The 22,921-nt window shown below is 36.1% G+C and overlaps 1 protein-coding gene across 43 annotated transcripts in view; it reads right to left on the reverse strand.

Moving 5' to 3' along the window:
* Positions 1 to 22,921, reverse strand: part of shot (dystonin-like protein short stop) — a 95,126-nt gene that overhangs the window by 38,451 nt on the left and 33,754 nt on the right. For 29 of the 43 annotated variants that reach the window (XR_010753155.1, XM_066406732.1, XM_066406729.1 and 26 more), the window contains 16 exons: positions 21,936 to 21,992; positions 21,534 to 21,623; positions 20,582 to 20,752; positions 10,948 to 11,227; positions 9,414 to 9,601; positions 9,194 to 9,349; positions 8,997 to 9,142; positions 8,734 to 8,932; positions 8,114 to 8,338; positions 7,688 to 8,056; positions 7,083 to 7,324; positions 6,803 to 7,031; positions 5,974 to 6,632; positions 5,338 to 5,920; positions 4,829 to 4,912; positions 3,675 to 3,899 (listed from right to left, as the gene is read on the reverse strand). The exons of 1 other annotated variant lie outside the window; for it this stretch is intronic. Coding sequence is in view for 41 of the 42 variants with exons in the window: in XM_066406732.1 (XP_066262829.1) it covers positions 3,675 to 3,899; positions 4,829 to 4,912; positions 5,338 to 5,920; positions 5,974 to 6,632; positions 6,803 to 7,031; positions 7,083 to 7,324; positions 7,688 to 8,056; positions 8,114 to 8,338; positions 8,734 to 8,932; positions 8,997 to 9,142; positions 9,194 to 9,349; positions 9,414 to 9,601; positions 10,948 to 11,227; positions 20,582 to 20,752; positions 21,534 to 21,623; positions 21,936 to 21,992 (3,903 nt within the window). In the remaining variant the exon portion in view is untranslated. Of the gene's footprint in view, positions 1 to 3,674; positions 3,900 to 4,828; positions 4,913 to 5,337; positions 5,921 to 5,973; positions 6,633 to 6,802; positions 7,032 to 7,082; positions 7,325 to 7,687; positions 8,057 to 8,113; positions 8,339 to 8,733; positions 8,933 to 8,996; positions 9,143 to 9,193; positions 9,350 to 9,413; positions 9,602 to 10,947; positions 11,228 to 14,269; positions 14,751 to 20,581; positions 20,753 to 21,533; positions 21,624 to 21,935; positions 21,993 to 22,921 lie in introns of those variants that run through there. 13 more of the 43 variants (XM_066406738.1, XM_066406763.1, XM_066406735.1 and 10 more) reach the window with 7 other exon arrangements.

A 22,921-nucleotide genomic window follows, 5' to 3' on the forward strand; every position in this document is an offset into this window, starting at 1 on the left:
TTAAAAATATGGCCATTGAGATAAGACAAATAAAAAGAAATGTATAAAACAAGTAGTAAAAATTCCGATCAAATGGTAAATCGGTAAATCCATTAAACCTTTCCGTTTTGAGATAATAACGGATGGCGCATAATGTATTTTTGGTTCTGGCATACTAAAATTAATAATTGATCTTAAAACGATAATCATCAATCTAACCCTCGATTCAAGCTGTTCTATCAATCTATCGATAATATAATTATTCATTGGATGTACATCAATCATTTTAGTTGCACTCCAAAACCACTCTCAAAGTTTCCAATTACTCAATTATGCAAAACATTCTGCTCTAGACACAATTATGAAACGATTGACCATAGATTTGAAGTAAAAGTATCAAATTTTCAGGTCTCATGACCCTAAAAAGCAACAAAGTTAGGTGCCAAAGCTAACTGTAACTGTCCAACTTAACAGCCTCATACAAAACCAGACTGACAAAGACGAAAAAGACATTTCTCATGACATCGAAGTTGATTAACCAGTCCTAGTTGCCACATTATGGCAATAAAGCCGGCAATTATACATTGCAAAACACATGTTTATATGTGTGTGCTAATGCTAATGCATATTTACGCCGGAATGTGCTAATTTGGGGCCTACACTCTTGTCTTTACATGGAAGCTTAAAGGGCTGCGCCCACCCAATAACGTCATAGAAGTGTTATAATGAAAGGTGATCTAAATTCAGGAGAATTATGTTTGGATCATATAGTGAGAACAGGCAATAATGATGATTATTCAAGAGTCGCCAGATAAATGCGTGTGCACATAAATATTTGAAAATGCGGATTTACAGTTTGAATGAAATAATTTCTTAATCGAGGGTTTTTACGAAAATATAAGAGAATGTACAGCAAAAATGGGACACAATTTCAAGTTTATTTAGACATTTGGTAGCGTCTCAGGAGCCCTTTTCTGCAATGCAGCTGGCCAGCATAAAGCCGGATGCAACGAGAGAGCAGTTCGCGAGCTAAACCCCACACTACCCAGCCGCTAGAAGACCTACCCAAAATCACTTATAAGAAGAGGGCATTTTTAGGGATCAGAGATTCTAAAATTAATGACTATAGAATGAGATATCTAATGAATCGAGACAGATGAGAAGGAGATTTCTGTGTAGGACTAGTTTTCTTGTAGGAGACATTTTTACATGTAGGTAAATTAATGCAACGTGACGTTAAAATGACGTGAAAGCCTTGACATTTCTTCCTGCATTACTGCGAATTTGCATGATTTTAGATATCGAGGTATGAAGCAGTGTCTTTAGTAAAACAATTTTTTGCTACAATTCCCGTTTAATCGTATTCGAAATCTCAGAAACACATCTACATTATTCATCACATAAATATATAGAATCGCACGAAACTTATCGTTTTATGGCTGATCTAAATATTTCTGTAGAAGCGTGCCTTATGGTTTATTAACTCATCCGCCTTGACATTTCTTCACAAATAAATGGCACAAATCTTACCTGCGCGATTTACAATTTTAATGCAATTAACTGTGAGGTAAAAAAGTGATGAAACCTAGTTTAAATATTCGCGTTAAAAATAAATTCATCAGCAATATTCGCTTGGCCAGTAAAACTGCTTAAGGAGAATTGGATACACTAAAAGTATAATAATACAGAGAAAAAGATAATTGGTAGTTATATAACCGCAATTGGCAACTCTTTTCTGGAGAAAAATTGGGAATGAGTTCGTTTTACTTTAGGCTAGAAACTCCCTTGAAAGGCGTTTGAATGTCAAAGTAACCAAGCTTACAGGAAAATTACGACGTTCCGTGTGCTTGATCATGATAAATGTGTTTGTCTTCTGCCAATATAGAAATTGGCCTCGTTAAGGAATTATTGAGTATCAACAATGTAGCTAGCGGCTGGTTAAACTTTATTCATAATGTTTATGGCCTTGCACAGCAACTCTTAGAACTATCATAAACGTAATTTTTTGAGAGAGAAATACTAAATCAACACAAATCAAATCTATCGCTTAATTTCAGAAGCGGTAATTTATGCATAAGATCCAATTATGTCGTCACCAACCTGCTTCTGGCCATAAACAGGTGACATAACCATTTATAAATAAAACCGACTAAAGCGGTATTTTGAGAATTTGCCATTGAATTTTTAATTATTTGTTTGCTTTTTCTCTGAACTAGCGTAGACCGTTTAGTAGCCATTTACCTTGCGGCCGAATTTGGGTGAGGTAATCGACGAAACGAGGGTTAAACCAGTGGTACTTCACTGGCATATTAATTGATTCGACCTTAGTAAACGGCAATGAGAGGATGTCAATTTAATAATTATTCTTAGAACGGAATCCCTTGGGAGAAATTTCCCGACAGAATCACCCACAGAGTTCCTATTTATATGGGGAATCGATACAGGCGTTATGCAGGCGAATTTTTCAGATCACTGAAGAGAGCTAATGATGCCAACTATCTTATTGGTGAAATCATAATTTAGTCAGATTTTAAAATAATTATTTGCAAACTGGCAGTTCTAAATCACTCAATCACCATTATTTTAGTCCTACGATCTATTAAACGTAAATGGGATCACAAAAAGATATTCTAGTACTCACATGACGTTATTTTCAGCAGAATTCGCGTTTTGAAATCACCTTTCAGGTCGATCTAGTTACGGTATTATCGAATATATTAGTTAAACTGGTTGCAATTTATCAGAACTTCTTATTATGTAGACTTTGTTTGGGTCAAAAAGAGCCATGACATCATGTGCTTTTTGAACCATTATTCAACCTACTAATTTGCAATCAGTTCGGTTAAATTGACGATAATAGAAGATATTTCTTCATGATCTTTACGAATGCAGGTATGACGTATTTTTTGCATGTGATTCAATGAAAATAAAGATATTGGCAGCGAAAAAACTCTCTTGGAAATCGAAAAATGGACTAGAAAAAAAACGAACAGAAATATGTATATACAGGGTGTCCCTGAAATGACTGTAAACTGACCAAAAATTTCTGAACCAAAAATATGGCGTTATAGGTAAACTCACCTACATCCAACGTAGCTTCATTTTCCCGCTACAGTACGCTAGTTTTCAAATTAATATCTTTTTTTTAATAATTGCAAAATACTTTACCCGATTTATTGGAGGATCTTCCATTACAAATTGGTGACAAAATGTAGTTTATGCACCACGAGGCGCCACCCCACTTTAATGTAAATATTTGTAGAGTTTTCAATGAAACATATCCTAGTAAATGGATGGGAAGAAGAAACGATGCACCCGTAACTTTTATTTATGAACCACGCGCTATTTTTAATATTTGCACATTTCAAAAAAAATCTCGCTCACGTCAAAACACGCCAATTTATATAATAAATTGGTGCCAAATTGATCCCAAATTGGTGAAAATCCATAAAAGCATTAACCTATTATTTCGAAAAAAAAAGTTTGCCTAGAACGCTTTATTTTTGTTAAAGCGTTTTACAATCATTTCAGGAACACCCTGTATAATAAAGTGAACCTGTAGTACACCTTCTATGGAATTCTCCGAACCTAAGCCATGTTTTTCAAAATTCAAGGGACTGACAACGACAGATTGATTGAGCTTCTCTTTTTTTATGTCATAACCCCCTCTCTCACTTACTTCCCATGGTACTTACCAGCGTTACAATGTCGTTCGGATTCATTTTCGCAATTTCCTGCAGCCTCCCATACAAAACATCAATCAAGTACCGATATCTGTCATTAAATTCGTCCAAATCCTTGGCGACGATATCGGCGCCCGCCGGCCCCGATTCCTTGTTCTTGAAGACATCGCTGGCGTCCAACGACGGGTGGGCATCTAGCAAGGCGTCCCGCGACTTTTGGACGCCCTTGCTCCATATCTATTGTTACGGTTAGATTGTTAGGTGTTAGTCGAGTGAGTGCGCACGCGTGGTAAGTCGACATTACAATGAAGCTACGTTTAGGGTGGTCAATAGGGTGACGGAGAAGTAATCAGACTAATCAGAAGTTGTGATTTATTATAGAATTTTGTAAACAAATACTTCAAGATGTATTCATTTGAGTATTTACAATTATAAAACAAAAATATTCAATACTTACTACTACTGATTACTTCTTTAAAATATTGGTATTTTGACGATAAGCTCGGAAGAATGATTCATGGTCTAATAGGTGATAAAACAGTATATGAAAATATAAGGTTTAAACAAAGTTTTAGCGTTGTCCCCAAACTTGGCCTGATCTACAACTTCACCAAATAAAATATTACAATGATAAAACGAAAATTACTATTAAATACCAATATGACTACGATAAAAATGAAAAAATGGAACGACTGAGATTTGCCACTACCACATAAGCTTTTAAACGTTACATATGTATAATACATCTGAAGCAAAAATAAATCAAAGCTTACATGGAAGAAGCACATATTTCAAGTGATAATAATCTACATATTTGAAGACGAAATTTAAGTACAAGCATCTACTATTAAATAGTTATACCCATCTAGAGAAGCAATTAGTCATAGAAGAGATCACAATAACGGACAACACAATAAAACAAAGCAAAAAGACTGTAAAATAAATCGTAATATCAACAACCATTCCGCTCACTCACACACAAAAATACCTTAAATCGATCTTAAACCTAGACATAATGAGTCATGGGGGTATGAATGAGAGGAGGGAGGGCTATTGGGCAAACTTGGACCTAAAATTTCCTTACTATTGGTAAATAACAATAATAAGTAAATAAATTGGTCCAATTTGTCGCAATATAAAGCTAGAAAGTACCAGTGGGTGTTTACCTTTCCTTCCCGGATGAATCTACCACCGTTTAAGTTGACTTGTTCGATTTTAGGAGTGCGTTCCACTACGTTGTTCAACTGGTTCTGAAATATCAAGTGCAAAGGTGTTACGGGGTTAGGGGTTAGGAATTATTATTATTGACTACTTCAGCTGTGTTTCAAATTATGGAATGCCCTTGATCTTCCTTTCTAACGTGACACCTTTAATTAAAGCTTTTAAGAATGACATTCTGCTTTGAACAGTTCTGGATCAACAAGATTTCTGTCAACATACAATGTTTTTATCAAGAAATCTTAGAGGTTCAAAGGAAAAACCCACAGCTATGCCTTTGAAATATCATTAAAAAAATTGCAAAAACCGAAGGAAGACCCTGGGTAAAAAAATTAAAACCCTTTGATGATATACAAAATCCATCATTAGCTCCAATCTTTAAGGTAAAGTCGTTAAACTTGTCAATTATCTACGGTGCTCGATTAAATTCTATCTACCCCAATTTCCTGACACTCACCCTAGTGGCATCCAAAGCCTCTTTCGCTCTATCCTTGATGGGTTGCATGGTCTCTAATTTCTTGTACTGTTCATCCATCCAATCGTCCTCAACTTGTTTCGCTTGGTTATACTTCTGCAGCAAATCGTAAGCTTGCTGGCATCCTTTAAGCCTATCCGCCAATTGCTGGCAAACACTGGCCCATCTACTATTCAACCTCTGGATATCTTTATCCAATCGCTCCACATCAGCGTGAGGACCTCGTTGATTGGGTCTAGATTTCTCAGTCAATCTTTTGGCATTGTCGAAATCATCATTTAGTTGATCCATCGCAATTTGCTGTTGCCCCACAGCACTTTCAAGTTTCAACAAATCATCATGGACTGCTTTAAGTCCTTTTTCAGTATTGGGTAATTCTTTGAGACTGGACAATTTACTCTCGAATTCGGAAATGACTTGCTGGGCATCTTCCATGCCGTTAAGAACGATTTCCATGCACTTGAGACGCTCAATGTAGAGATTGCTGGTATTCCAAATGTAATTCCATTTGTCTAACACTTTTTCCAAGTCTTTTTTGTGTTGAGGAGTTTTCAGAGTTATTGATCTATAATAATGAAATTATATGAAACTTATGGAAAATAAGAAATTAGGAATTACCTGAAAGTTTCCTTCACTTGTTCTATTTCTGGTTCCAAATTTTGCAAACGAGATTCAAATTCTTTATGCTCGAAAATCAGGTGCTGTAAAGAGTCCAAATCTCTGGGCAAGGGAGATAAAACTCGTTGGTTTATTATTCTCTCAGCTTCGTCTAATGCTCGCTGCAAATTGTGAATTTGATTGTTAAATATTTTGGTCTGATTTTTGCTCTCCTCCTCAGCTCTTGCACGTTTTTCAAACTCATCGAACAATCGATTCACTTCATCCATTTCCCTTCTCAATCTTCTCAATTGAGGATCCGAAGGATCTCCTTCTGCTATTAACTTATCAGCGTCTTCATTCAAAGCTTTTCTAATAGCGTTTCTTTGCTCCGCTCCAATGGCAATGAACTGAGGCAAATCCCAGCCCTTAACGACTTTGATAGTGGCGAAGATCATGTTTTGCCTCATTCGTAGTTGTTTTTTCTGCCATAAGGCCAAAGAGCGGTCGTATTGGCGTTGCAGACGATCTACCGCATCTAAAGCATCTTTATCTGGAGGGGGGAGGACGAAGCAGACTCCGGGTACTTGGCATTCTACCCCTTTGGTGTTGAAAACTCGCCATTTTGTACGGCCGGAGTTGTCAGTTAATGTGCATTCCTTCTTTCTTTCTATTACAAACTGAAAAAAAAATTGTATTATAGACAAAAGTTCAGGAAACGGCATCGGATACTATCTGTCCCCCTTATTGCGTCATTTTATGTTTTTCAATTTGAGCGTATGCCACCTTTTTTTAGAACAACATAATATACATTTTAGTATAAAGTATTTAGAGAAACTTTAGTACATACATCGTTCTTCTTATAATTACAGATGGCAGTGACGGTCAACGGCCTGGTAATAGGCTGTCTCCTCTGCTTGAGGGGCACCACATGCTGCGCCCTCCCAATTAAAGCTTGTACTTGATCACCAAAAGCATTCAATTCCTCCTTCAAAGCCTGCATTCCTTGCAAAAGCCTTTCTCCCACATCCAGACTGAACTCTCCTTGGCTAAATTCGTTGTTCATCACTTCATCTTTTCTAATAAATTACACAATAAAACCTACATAATCAGAAAATGAACAAACTTACTCTCTGAGCCACTCTTCAGCAGTGCTGACATCCTTAAAAAATTGTTGATACACTTTGGTGTTTTGCAAGTGTGTTTCCAGGCAATGGGTAAGTTGGAGCAACCATGCCCATTGGGCGTTCATGGCAGCCAAATGCGCTTCAATTGCTTTGGTAGCGGGGTGGTTTTGTAGAACTAAAGCCTCTCCACGCTCCAAAACGGAGTTGAATTGGAGCTCACGCTTTTCTAAGTCACTCATCAAGTGCTGCGAAAAAAACGTACTTAACTTAGGGATAAGCATTTCAATGGTAGACACCAATTTTACCTCATCACCGCATCCATAATTTTGCTGCTTGAAGCAAGATTTTTATATTAAAGCCAATTAATACCTGTATATCGAGAGATTTTATCCAATTTTACGATCGAATAACGATGGATAGATGTTAATATTCTTTAAAATCATGAATATACAGGCATATCATCGAAATTTATATCGGACTCAACATTAAATCTAATGATTACATTCAGATGGAATTAATTTCGATCTGATCGCACGATCGGATTGTGATTTTCACGATATACACGAAGTCATGAGCGTTATATAGTCATTAAACCAAGGAAAACTAACCTCATAATACTTTTCCACAGCCTCAACATCCAATTTAGCATCGCTCCAATCTCTGGTAACTTCAATTTCTTCCTTCTCATTAAGCCATTGTAGCTCCCTTGTGGCTGATTGTATGAAATCATACAAACTCTCCAAATCATTAGCTCTGCCTGTGCTGAAAGACAGCAGCTCGGCATAGACCTTTTGTAACTGTCCCAGATGTTGGTTGTACAAAGTGAGCTCTTCTCCACTGAAATATTGTCTAGCTTTGACGGTTTGCTCCACTTTAGAGTGGAATTGTTCGATGGTTTTATGCTCGCGTTGGTGGATATCGCGCTCTTGTTGAATGGACGGAAGATCGGTGCCGAAGTCGGCAGTTTTCAGCTGTTTCTATGAAGTAAAGTATAATATAAGATAAATTGAATCTGGCAAATAATATAAACTTACCAGTTTGTTCTTGCACCATTCAATATGCTCTTGCAAGGACCTAAAGTGTGGATTGGTTTCGATATTTCTAGTCTCCTGCACGGTTCTAATATGTTTGGTTACGGTTCGTTCTTCCACTGGGAAGCTCATGTTGGCCAGAGGGCCCACGATTTTGTTATGCAGCTGGTGTCGAAGACGAACCCATTTTTCATGCAATTTGTTTACCCTTTTGTCCAGCTCGCCAGCCTGTATTAAGAAACGAATTCAATTTTTTTATTCAGGTTTATTTTATTACAACTTCACATCTACACTAGGGCGCACTTAATACGGCAATATAACCAACTTTTTTGACTGTCTTGATTCTATTACGGCAGTTGATAACATGTTAGACAAACAGAGAAAGCTTTCATCGGCCAAATTGCCGCACTGAATGCGTAATGATAGAGGCACCCGAATTCCCCTTTAGTATTAAATGTCAAATCCAACTTCAAGAATATAGTCTATCAAACTCTACTACATATACAACACCGTATTCGATCAAAACAAACATAAAAACTTTAACAACCCTCGGAAATTAGACAGTGAGTGATTCAGCTAGAATTAAAGATATATAAGGTGATAAAGTCAAAATGGGTGGTTACCTGGGGGTACCTGCCATTTCTCAAAGTATTAACGTCCGTCTTCAACGACTGAATAGCCTGCTCAGCTACCACTAAATCATGATCGATTTGATCGGCCACTTTTTTGGCTTCTAGCGGGTGGAGTCGTTCGATTCTTCTCGATTCAAGTTCGATAGCTTGCTCGATTTGGTCCAAATGGGAGTCGGTTTGTTTAATTTCTCTAAAAGTTCCATTAAATATGATCAGATGCTTTCAAAATAATAATTTTTATTTAAACTACCTACCTATGTACTTTCTCGGCCAACCTCTGTAATTTCTCGAGTCGTTTGATTTCTTCCAGAATGTGCCTGTCCCGCTCCTGATAGGCATTCATCAGTCTCTGCCAGTTTCTCTCGATATTGTCTATATGCAATTCCGGTTCGATATCGACCTAAAACCTAAGTTTAGACATCCTGAACAACCACTACAAAGGCCATTTTACCTCTCCTACGGTCTTGAAGTATTTCTCCAAATCTCTGAACAGCTGGTGGCAGTACTGCTTGTCTCTTTGCCTTGGCGGTACTTCATCGGTACGGAATCTGGTTGATTCAGCTGCCAGTTTCTTCATTTCGATTAAAGTGGGTGGGAAGTTGCGATCCTAGGAAAAAAAGGAAAATTGCTTTAGCAACCAGAGGACTATAAATTGAAACAACTGAACCTACTTGCATAAGACTATATTTCTCCCTCATCCAGTTGTGGAGACTAGAAGCGATTTCCCTGTATTCCTGCTTGCGTTGTTGGGCTACAGAGTCATATAAGGGATGAATTGGCGGAGGCTCGGGGAATACCTCGTGCAGCGAGGAGATGTACGTGATAAGCGATTTTTCATCAGGCTCATGAGTGTCAACATCTGAAATACATGGCATTAGTAAATATTGATTGAAACTGAAAAAATCAGTCATAAATGGTCCAAAAACACGTTTTCCGACCTATCCAAAAAACAAGATGAAAACTGGTGGTAATAACCACTCCAGGAAAAACTTTCAAGCGTGTATTTTTGTGACAAAAGTCAATTTTTCTCATTAACCGAATTATAAAATCATAAACTACAAAGTACAGTTGTTCTTCTAATGTAAGGATAATACTAGTGTATTATATTGCAATTCCTGTCGTGTCTAACCAGATTAAACCGAAAGCAGTCAGGTATAAGCTATTGTTTCAGGTTTTATTGGATTAATAATTTTATGTCTTCACTCATTAAGAACGAAATGTTTTCCTCAGAACTATACGCTACATTTACAAAACTTAGAATTATTTTTATATCGCACATCTTAGAAAAGGAAACTCACCAATATCTACAACTGAACCGTCTACAGGTATCTTTATCCTCTAAGCGATCATAATTGTTAATGACTCAAAAATGTAGTTCTTGAAGATAAAATTACTTAATTACTTAAGTCGCAATGATTCACTGTTACACCGGAAAGAGGATGTTTAATCGTCGAAAATAAGAACATAATGGTCTTAGCTATGTTAATTATAATCTGCACATGTGGTGCGAATTCTAAAGGATTTAAACAAAAAACGGATTTACGCTGCCCTGCATACTCGGCAATTAATCCTGATAAATAACCTTGAGACATTACTGGATTTATTACGTGATACAGTCATTATTTCTGTAGGCCCATCCCTCATCTATCACTTATAGTAGTTAACAAAAATCTTGTAACATACATCTAATAAACGTCATTAAGCTATAATAAACATTCCTGCAAATGTTTTGTATAATTTTTTTTGCATCCGCTAAGCAGATTAATTGAATATATTAGATGCTATGTTTCTTAGTTTAATGACTTGAAGAAACCAATTAAGCACAGTAAAAAATCAAGTGCAAAAATTTGGACCTTAAGGATACTTTCAAGACAGTGCATGTGAGTGACGCAAGAGGTACTGGCAAATTTATTAAACAGGCTCCGAAAAAAAAACAACTTTATCTTATTTAATGATAATATATCTATACAGTTTCTGAAAGCGATATGCAAAAAGCATTCTTTCGGTGAAAAAAGAATTTATCTGACATCTCTAGATAGAAGTGAAGGCGGTCATTTTGCTAAATCTGATTTTTAACTACAAATTCAGCTTTACAGATTCATATTAAATTGTTAGATTTTCACTACAACAAGCTCTGGAATATTACGTTACTTGCTTTTACCACAACTTCTTGAACTTTGTTATAATACAGCGAATTTTTCATACCTTCAGGATCAAGAAGACGAGTGACTCCATATTCCTTTTCGGCCACAAAGAACACAGTTTCTAATCGTTCCCTAGGTCTTTGGACACGTGCCCTACCCCAATCGATCAAATCTGGTCTGTTCCTATGGATAATGGAGCTGAAAGCCAGACCATCTCTCCAGGATTTGGTGAAGTCCTGGACGTTGACTCCTGGATACTTGTGCGTGGTACGTTTAGCCCATCTAAGCAGGTAATCTTTGGCGGACACGTTGGGTTCTTGACCTACTACTATGTCGGAAATCTGGAAAAAAGACGCATTTTTTGAGCACCACCCAACTAGTTTGTATGCAAACATTGACATGCTAAATGACCCGACTTAAAGCTGAATGATAAGCATATAAACCATCTTATTTATATGTAACTGTCTTGGAAGGATTGAAGTAGGTGGAAGGCCATGACAAATTCAATAAAGACTTATTGGTCATATACTGGAATTAAAGAGGTCAATTAACATGCAATTGACAATAACAATTATTACTTTTTGTAGCAATGAAGACGGAGAACTGCGTCCCGTTAACGTCGAGTATTATGTATACAAATGTACTGTTTAATTACCTGCAATTAAGTTAACTAACTCCGTAGGAATCTAAATTAATTAATAGGAAGAGACTGATGCTCATTAGCATGAGTGAGTATCTAAAAATATGCGACAAAACGAAGGCATTAAATAACAGTAGATTCGAATGAATAAGGTGAAGGTTATATATTTGCAAACGTCTGCAGGAGATATTTTTGAAGAAAACGTACTGCATATCGCGATAAAAGCAGTAGTTTTGCACAGAAATAGTGTAGATCCTGTAGAAGGTAGTGTATGACTGGGCATTTACCTCAAGGAACTTTAAAGGAAGTCGAAATTTATGTAACTGTGATTGATGATGCTTTATTAGAACTATTTCAGTTGGCCACGTAAGAGGAAGTACAAGAAGTGGGGTTTTCTTCTCTTACATATAACAATATTTCAACAATGCCATCGGCAAACACATAAGACATAAGTGTGAAATCTTAATTTTTAAGTGTTAATTCTTAAAATTTTGGTTTACAGACTCTTTTATTTTATATGTAACAAATAAATACCAGCTTCAAAGGCGTTCCATTTTTACGAAGAAATGTGCTACGCAAATTATGAGCCTCTCACTTTTATAATAACTGACATTTTAATCGTGTCGACCCCGCCTACTCCTACTCACGATACTCATGAACCACCTGTTATTTATTTGTTATTTCTCCTCCTACTGAGTTTACCAAAGACACATGTTCATTAAGCACAGAGCCCTTAACATTAACGGCAATCTGACTGCCTTAAGCTTCGATCGCCCTTGAGAAACCGCATAATTTGCATAGAAAAAATTACATTCCTTCTGTACTTGAGACAATAAATTGATCACAACATCATCGACGAGGATTTGACATTGAAAAAGTGGGACTTCTGTTTATGGCTCTATTTGTTATTCAACGACAATAAACAACCTGAACCCACAAGCGGTGTCCACATAGAAAGCCTATAGCGTGCGACATTCGCATTTTATGTAATGTTATATTGGTTTTATGACATTCTCAGTGTTTATTGTGTGAATTATTTTCATTTTATCATCGGCTATTTATAAAAGCGAAAACTGTTTTTCCACGTACATATATTATAGAAATTGTATTCGATGATGTAGGTTATAATTGGACAGAGAAAGAGCTTTCGGAGAAAAATAAGCGCCAAGGGAAACAAACACCGAAAGATTTGGTTGACCTACTTACCAAAAAAGTGTGTAATTTAAGACATTAAAGTAATTTCGTTTGTTTAACCAATCAGCGACAACAAACAACCTGCAGGCTTATTGGTGTAATAAATTTAATAGCGATTGCAGGTCTAGTATTATTATTACTAATTGTTTAGATAAATAAATGTAACAGCTTTTTGTCTAGATTCTTCAAATGTTTATACAAAATTTATTTGAAATTAATTATAGAAGAAATAGGATCTTATAAATAAAATAGGTTAAAATGTCGATTATCAATTACCAATAGTTTCAGACCTAATTCCCTTTTTGGAATCGTTAAAAATAACTAAAAAAATTAGATCTAGTAATGGTGTTATGCCCAATCTCAAGGGGTTTTTTTGCTAACTACCTGACCTACGTGTTGGTCTGCTGCTGGTTAGTACTTTTGTTCCCTACACCTCTCAGAATTGTCAGGGTAGTTCAAATCTTGCATAAACATAATTAAGAACTGCTGCAGAAAAACTATCATGCAACTTAAGGATCTTTTTAACATTTTCAAAGAATTGGATTCTACAAATATGTAATTCGGAAATATTGAACGCAATTTTCACCAGAACAATTATCATACTGATGCCTTCTTATTTATTCAGAATCGTTGAAAAATTGAAAGATCAAACCGATGAATCCTTTCCTTTATTAGACCGAAATAGATGAATAAAACAAAAAAAATCATAATCCAGGTTAGTGTTCTGGATTCGATTCAAAATTTGCTAGAAATGGTTCTGCGGATTGCTTTTAAAAAGTTCTTTTTCCCCTGATCAACATGCTAACTATAGCCACAACCACTCTTTTACGTTTGGTTTCCAACTTATAATTTTTGATCTACTGATTTCATATCTTCCAGGAACTCCTCTTTAAAAATTTTCCGAACACCAAAACTTAAAAACTGGTATACAACAACTTAATAATGATAGAATTAGCATGTCTTTACAACACATTATAAACTGTACAAACATTCCGTGCCCAACGCATCCCATATACGGTACCCAGCTGTTTGTTCTTCGCGATGGTGTGTTCACGATCTGGCGTCAATTTTACGAGTTGACGTCATTTTTATTTAACATTCTGGTAGCAGATAGCGAATGGTAAATGGTCAAGGAGATTTTTGCACCAACTTAGGTACACCCACATAAAACTTGTCAACAGACAAAAATATTGTTTACTCTTGTCCTAAATTAGTAAATTTTGCTTGTTTTGGGCGAAGTTGCGTTAAATTGATAATCTAAGTTTAACCAAGTCTGATGATCAAAGATAATGGTTATCAGCTAGCTTTAGTGCTTAATGGACGTAACTGTTTAAGCCAGGTTTGACGCCTAAATACATATTCAGTGCGCTAATGCACGTGCATTAATCTCCAATTATGCCATAATTAGTAAAATAAGTAGTACCACGATAGATTCCTACTTCTTCACGGTTTTTTTCTCTGTTCAAATATTCCATCACGAACAACATAAATCATGACGAAACGACCGGAACCCGGCATAAACGCCGGAAGACCCATATAAAACGCTAACCTTGGCTCTTTTGGTGATAATAGTCTCCTGTACCCCCTGACGCTTTAAATCCTCAGCTTTGCTCTGTTCCTCCCCGCGAGTCAAAGTGGTCACTTTCCGCACTATCCGAGTGGTGATCCTGCGGGACCCATCCTCACCCCTCCTGTTCGTCTTAACCGTCTCCAGTGAACTCCCCAAGACTTCAGTGGAGAGCTTCTTCTTGGTGTGGACAGCTTGTAAATTGTCAACATCACCGTTCACCTTATCGAGACTGGTCACTATCGGGGGCCCTAGCGCCGGACTAGGGACGTTTGAGGTGGTCCCTTGCATGAAGAGCCTCTTGTCTTTCGAGAATTTATACATCGACCCCATTTTTTCCAATAGTTATTGGTACATCACCATCAACTACACCACTGGGTTGTCTGTTAACTGTTCGCGATCGTTTTTCGTATTCCACCGTGCAGGTGCGTTACATCAGGTGAGCGCGAAGTGTACTGATGAGGATCGGGTTAGCCTTGTTTCGTCGTGGCTTTGTGTAGGCCTGCCAGGGCCGTACACGGGCGGTTTTTTAGGGGGGGCCGGCCGGCGTATAGCCTTATTTGGGGCCGAACGAGATTGATAGAAATCGTAGATTGTTGCATAATTTACTCAATTGGTTGGCTATTTTTTAACCTTCTATTTTACGTATGTGTGTGTGTGTAAGTAGTAGTGACGTATGATCAGTGGGACAGGAATGTTGACTATCAATAATGGGAAGTATTCCGGGATCTAATGCATTAAAGATTTCAGTATTTTGTCGGATGATGCTGGGAGATTTGTTTGTTTTTATTTTGTGCTTGCTCTTTCTTAATCGATACTCGTTTGTAGCACCTCAATCCCCCCCTCCCCCCACCCCTCACTCTGTAATTATTAGTTATTACTAATACGCATCATTTTTTTTAAATCCAAAATCCAATATATCATTAAAAAAAATCAAAGTTTCCCCTCTACTCGCCTGTTAACACCTCTTAGATATCAACGATTCAATATAGAGTAAAAAGCTATGGGAACAGTAATCCCACCAAGTTAAATTTAATTTGTACGTGTCTGAACGCCTCAACGTTTAGAAAGAGTTTTTTTAAATGTGTAAAGGATAATCAAATCAAAATGGTTTAAATTCGGAAACGACCGGCTAGACGGGTAACTCACTCTACATCCTCTCGCTCGGCCAGGTGAGGGTATTGAGTAAGAAACTCAACCCTTGCCGGGGAATACCCTATAGCAATAAAATAAGAGGATGTACGAGGATTAGCATTCGTAGCCAAGTCGATCACTTGAGAGAAAGAACTCTTTATTTTTACGTGTTATTTTTGTTTTATGTAATATTGTGACATTTATAAAACGCAAATCTTGAACAAATTATTTTGGAAACTGGATTACTAAGTTTTTTCAAAGTTTTTAATTTTCCCCAAATTTGAATAAAAACGCAATTTACATTCATATTTAGCCTCAATTTCCAAATACTCGTGCTATATCATTAGCGATCTACGACACGAGACTTACCAACGCGGAACTGGCATTTCCGCCCAAAACCGCCCAACTTCCCGCATGACTGCCGGCTATACCATATTTCTTCGCAAGGTGGTACTTCACTGGGTGCTACAGATATCTCGAATCCGATATCGATAGCGAGTCACTTTACGCCCTGCACAATAGGGCGGTACCACAAATTAAAATAAGCGAAATAATCCGTGAAGAATTCTTGTGTGAAAATTAGATGAACTCTTCATAATTTCACTTTTTAGTGCGCGCCTTTACTTTTTGTCTTAATTGTGTGAATAAAACAAGGAAATAAGGTCAAATACTGACTATTCTCTCTTTCAATCCTTTCATCAAATATCAACCAATCTTGCTTGAGCATGTAAGGGTTGGAAACACACATAATATGTCTCTTTTTAGCACTCAACAAGTCCATAAAACTGATTGTTGTTAACGGAAAGCGCTTTTGCTGGTTAACAAAAAAATTGCATGGGTGGATGTAGAAGTTTCCGGTGACACGCAAGAACAATGAAAAGACAAGAGGAAAAGTCACATAATCGATTTAAACCGCTTAAACAAAGTGAAAGTCCAAATATATGACACAATTCTTCAATTGTAAGATCTTTTTTTTAAGTTTGAGCTTAGCAACGATTGGTTGAAAAGTGCTGACCGAAAAGTTATGAATATTTTACGTGGGCGTCAGTACTCTAGAGAACTACCATTTTTGAAATACAAGAATGCTAGTTTTTAAAGGTAATCTAAATATTGATTTTCCACTATTCGTTACGTTTTAGTTGCATCTCCGAGATTTAATTTTTACATCGGCGAATCACCACGCTTCGGCGGCCACTCGGAACAAATTACAATTATAAAAGCACTACAATTATGCCATTGTTATTGTCTCTTTTCGTGAGTTATTATTAGCATTACTGCCAGCGGCCTGCAGACTTTAAAACATTCCCAAAAATGGAGACAATATAAAACGGACATCTTCATACAGCTCGTTAACCTCAATCCTATTAGCTTCGTGATACGCCTAAAAGGGCACATACCAACAACAGTGAAGCTGCCGTAATCCTAAGATTATCCATAATGGCTAATTTCGGAGATGAATTTCATGAGATAAAGCAGCAAAGTGGACCCAGATGTATTTCTATAATTGACATTATAGAAAAATATGCGGCAAATTGTTATGTTGAACCTGAGATTGGTATCAGGCTTCTATAGGATCTGCGAGGGTATTCAGACGTCAGCGATCTTTGTGCGCTTATTAGAGGTTTAAATGTTAATAACAATAATAATCGCGTAACTGTACTTGAGTTGAGCTTTTATTCAATAAATCTTGTTTTATAGGTAAATGACAAGAGGCTCGGGTATAGCTGGCAGTTTTTATCAGATCGGGATGACTCAGAAAAATGAACTTTCAACTATGACGAACTTTAACTAACTCCAAATTGTTGAGTTACTAAGCACCAAATATATCATTTCTTCTTGCAAAAACTTAACAGAAATGCGTGAACGTGACAAGCATTTTTACCGTACTCGATTGCTGACCAATTAGTCAGAGCAAGCTAGTCAATTGCAATCAGCGCGACAGAATATCACTTTTCACACTTGTTAGATATATAGCAATTTTTGAACCTAAAGTATTATTAATTATTATCGAAAATTGCCAATTTCCATTTTTCGATTTCCCTAGAAAATCCTTAAAATTTCCCCAAATGTTTATAGCTGCCCAAAGGCAAAATCTTTCCGAAGTTGACCGCACAGCCTTGTCACCCTGTTAAGTGGTATTTATAAACCATGACAATAAATAAATAATTATCCCACGCATTGGTACGGATTCTTTGCCATTTTTGGTCGGCATACTTAAAAACGTCCGAACAGTTTGAACGATAATACCAATTGGGCAAGAGACAAAAATAATTCGACCAATTTTACATTTGGCCTCCCACTGAAGGTTCCCAAAAACCACCATATGGTTGGTTGCCTAATTATATTATTACCACACACGTGATATCGACTAATTACTGCTCGAATCAATCTTCTCCACAACTGCTCTGTTACGATCCATCAAAACTATCAATATATGTTAATGTCTCGTCACCTAATTTGAGTTTTAATTGAGCTGTCGAGATAGGTAATTAAGATCTCTTTCATGCTTTATCCATCTAATAACCTTTCTGCACGAATTTCCGAACAAAACAGAAAAAATCAATGAGTCACGACGATAACGCCACAGTTAAGTCTACAAACCCAACCTTTGCTTTAGAAATGCCAACTATGCCTAAAACGGTAAATACTATCTCTTCTTAACGGCATACCAAAGAAAATGAAAGTTTTGATATCTACTATACAGTGTGGAAGTTTTGGATGGAACAGTGCAAATAACTAAGATGACGAACATATGCGGCCAACATCCTCGGACACGTCGATTTTTATTCTTTCTTGCTGTTTTTTTGATGGTAAATTTATGTATACAGGGTAGTCCAAAAATCAGGTACGACCATCAACTTTGTTTTTTCAAATGGAAACGCCTATTTTTTATTTCATTTTTGAATTCTACGCAAAATTTTAAGTGTGCTTCATGTACCATGTCCTATTCCTATACCTAAACGTAACAGGTCTCAAGAAATTTACGATTGAACATATCAAAAACTAAAACTTCTGATTTCTTTTAAAATTTTTTTGGTCCTGAAAAGGTGGTTGTACCAGATTTTTGGACTACCCTGTATACATACCTTTACCATAAAAAAAAACCGCAAGAAAAAATAAAAATCGACATATCTGAGGATTTTGGCCGCATATTATGTTCGGCATGTTAGTTATGTGGACTGTTCCATCCAAAACTTCCACACTGTATAATATGACTGCATCAACTAATTGATTAGTTTACTATATTAGCTTATTTTTCTGAGTTCTATTGGCCTATTAGTCTTAGGACTTTTATCAAAAACTAATACAGAAAAATAACAATATCAAGTAAGCAATGCCGGAGATTATTTATAAACAACGTGGTACTACATTGCATATCCGAATCCTATCAGCCCCAGCAGCGCCATCTATAAGCCATTGTCCAAAACTCGTAATAGTACCGTTAATTCTTATAGTTGTTTATGCACGAGTATTCAGTACCATAAACAGAATTGCAACTTAAAATACATAGATGGCGCCAAAGAAACCGGATTTCTCGCTCAGTATGCAGCACACACCACGTTATTGCTTTCTTCAACTTTGATCATAAGAAAATGCTTTTTAGGGGATGTTTTTCAAGTTATTTTCCCTTCTCAAATATAAATTGAAGTATGCTATTCCTATACCATTAAGATTGTGACCGAAGTGCCTATGCTTTAATAAACCTTTAGTTCAAAAATATTAGAATCTGGCTGAATTTTGAGTAATCTAAGCTCAGTTCATTCTTTTTTGCTTTTGTGACTCTTTTGATGCCTTCAAATATCATTGTAGATCGATTTTGGGTTAAAAACAAGACAAAATTCATAATAATGCTCTCACTGGAACTGCAGGAAAACCTGTTTCGAAAGTTCCACAATTAAATGCCAGATTTACACTGGGAAAAGACAAAAAACTGCCTTTTTATCACGAAAGTCATGATGATATTCACCAGATCTCGTCCCAATCTATTCTTATATTTGGATAGACAGTTACAGGTTCTGAAACGTTCTAAGTACGAAAAACACCAAAAAACTGTGGATGAAAATTTTGATGTTACTAGGTAGTTTTGGTGAAATTTCATATGCGCCTAATATTTTTAGAGCGGCATAAATTCTTTCAAACACAAAACAGAAACTAAAATTTCTGAAGAAACATCATTCCTGCTGCAAATGAACTAAACTAACGAATTTGTTGTAGTAGCCCTGTATCACGACCCCTGTCAGATACAGAAATCTAAAGAAGTAATTCAAACATTCCTGCTAGAAATGGTCAACAGCAACAATTTTTCAGTGCTCGATAACCCTGAGTAAATCACAGTTTTTCAATAAATCGTTCAATTTATCGGAAGAACTTATCGGAACGAATACAGTACACTCCAAAATAAATTTACAAGCACTTGTAGCAGATATCATCCATTTTTGAATGCAAATAGTAGTAGAAATTGAGTAATGAATTTAATTCCAGTGATTAAATTTATTTTGGACAAAAACTTGAATTTACAATATTATTACAAACGTTCATTTATGCGACATTAATGCAATAAGTTCAAATTGTACCTTTCCTGTCTACACCGAATATGTAAGCATTAAATACATGAAAACCATTAAACTGTTGAAGTGATAACGCGAATTAATTATTAATCAATCATTAATCCGCAAATTTACATAAACACAAAGATAAATAATGCTATTAGTCGCAAGTAAAAAAATCTAACTGTAGCAAGAACCGACCAAGCTAATGGTCCCAATTAAGGCAATTTAATAGTATCAAGAAATGGAAAAGTTATATAAGCATCGGAGCAATTAAAAACAAAAATGTCACTGCTGAAAATACATGAGGTAATACCTGACTTATTTACTTTCAATGGTAAACAAGACCAATTTCAGAATGTTGTTCGTCCTACTTGAAAAACCAAATTTATTGTGGGTTTGACTAAAAAATAAAACAATAACTGGGTGTCCCCTTCATTCATAAACAATTAACCACCTGACTGACCATAATCAATTGGAGTGACAAACAAATCTATAAACCAGCTGTTGATGTGGAAATTTGAAATTTATTACACTTGTGTATGTTACGTGTCTAATGTAGTTTTTCTAGAAAGTTCTATTTTTTTAAAGTAAATACTGTCTGAAGACTTACCTGAAAGTGCAAAATTATGGTCCAAATGAGCCCCAAGGTAAGCTTAGGATTGCCATCGACGATATCTTCCGATCGAATATTGACTAGTTTCACGTTTTTGCATCGCAAAAAATGAAGTGCGGTGTCTATGTTGTGCAGCATGTGGAAACGCATTTGGCCTTTCTCTCTTGGCTGAAAAAACAAAGGATGTGTTACTTTCCAAGAAGAGAAAACGTTAAGAAAAAATTAATGGATCAACCAAAATCGAGGTTTCATTCATATTCGGATTATAATGTGTATAGTTATGTTCATTAATGGCCGGCAAAACTCATTCATGAAATTTACGGCGCGCCCTTGAGTAACAACATTAAAGAAGACAGTCACGCAATTAATTTATAGTTCTGTGTAATCGGTGTAGAGATCGAAGGATTTATTACGCAACGGTATGTGTCTTAATCGAGTTTGAAGTATTACACATAATAATTCGGAATTGTATAAGGAAACAAAGTTAAACTATGGAATTATGTCCCTGAAGGAACAAAATTCTTGGATATTTCACAATATTGAGGAGGATTAGTGACTTTTCATGAATAGAATTTTCCAAATTCATTTAAAAGTGCTTAGCGTAAATTTTCAGCATTTTTGATAACAGAAATTTCATTAAAGAAAAAATCCTGAGAAGTGCGCTGAACGCCGATTACTGGCAAACATACCACCGTTATTTTGTTCTCAAATAGTCATCGTTACAGATACTATACTAGGGTGCTTCGTGTTATCAGATCTTCAAAATTATCAGGATTTTAGAAATTGTATTTATTAAGAGAGCCATGGAAAGTAAAACAAAGTTTTTTCAGATCAGTGCATACACGTATTTTACTTTTTTTCTAAAACCAAGATTTTTAACAAATTGACCGACTTCATTAATAAGTTTTTTCATATAAATCCTTATAATAAATTACTAGAAAAAACTTACAAGCTGTTCGCCAGTTAGAACTTCTAAGAGGGAAATCAGGTTGTGTCCATCTCGCAGATCCTCGAAGAGGTCTCGAATGTTTCGCCTTGCCTGCAAGATTAAAAGAACCCTAAATCAATAAATCATAACACAAAACTACAATTATAATAATCAACTAATATCATAGTGTTCATCAATTTGTCTACAAAGATCTGCAAGTGCTTATTGCGCCCTACAAATTTAGCACTACAAATGGGTTGATTAAAATAATACGTTTTCTAAATGATTACAGAGAAATTATAATTAATCTCCCTCATTAACCTCCTGCTCAATAAGAAAATAATGGAGGTCCACGAAGGGTTAACATCACACATAATCCAACCATGCGATATACGAAGCACAAACAACACACATTTGACTTACTGGGGGACAACAAGGGCTGTTGTTGATATATACACAAACATGGAGACAGGTGTAAGTCTGGAAACATTAAAAAAATCCACGTTTACTTTATTGTCATTGGCATATTCTACAGTTTAAATTTAATCTTTCAAAACCATCTCAAAGGTGCATTCTTTTTAGGACTGACTAATTAATGGCAATTTTTGCCATACCAAACACTTAAATTGGCAATATACGCCAACACATAAGAACGCACTGATTTCTCCCCAGCTAAAATAGCTCAGATTGCTGGGAAGTCTTTGTCCTTATTCTAAAAACATCTAAGAGCAATGATTAAAATACCTTTAAAAAATTGCTTCACCTTATAGGGGCTACTGCAAGGCCCCAAAACAAAGAAATCGCATACTTTATGGCCTCCTAGACAAGGAATTTTATGCATGACCAATTTCAGTGCATAATTAATTTGCAATATTAGATACAAATAATGAACGCGCGTATAACTTAAATGTAGACAAGCTTGTTAGGTCGGCACATCGTGGAAAGTATGCTGCCGTGACTAAATATGGAAAATTTCAGTTTTACAATCTATCAGCAAACTATAAGGATATGACTGTTTTGGTCTTTACCTAATCCGTCTTATTAATATTTATGTTAAAAGACTCGTAATGGGATTGTGTGTTCTTTATTAGGGCTATAGCCTTTAGGATGTTTTGATGGCATGGAAAAGCTGTGCCTGTGAAATAGAAAAAAAATCACTAGGTTAATAACTATGTTCCCTGAAGGAATTAACTCAAAAATACCCAAAAAATGTCTGAGAATTAAAATACATAGAAAAGCTTAGCGCCGAATCCTCGTTTATGAGGATGTTTCACAGTGGTTTAACCATCACGCAAAATCTCCGGAAGTCTCCGCAAACATTTAAGCCCATGAGATTACTATAAGACGCTGAATCTAAACTGAAGGAAAATCGTCAACGATAGTCTTTAATTAAATAACAACCTTCCTAA

Source organism: Euwallacea similis, chromosome 3 (genome assembly GCF_039881205.1).
Source record: "Euwallacea similis isolate ESF13 chromosome 3, ESF131.1, whole genome shotgun sequence".
Classification (NCBI taxonomy): Eukaryota; Metazoa; Arthropoda; class Insecta; order Coleoptera; family Curculionidae; genus Euwallacea; species Euwallacea similis.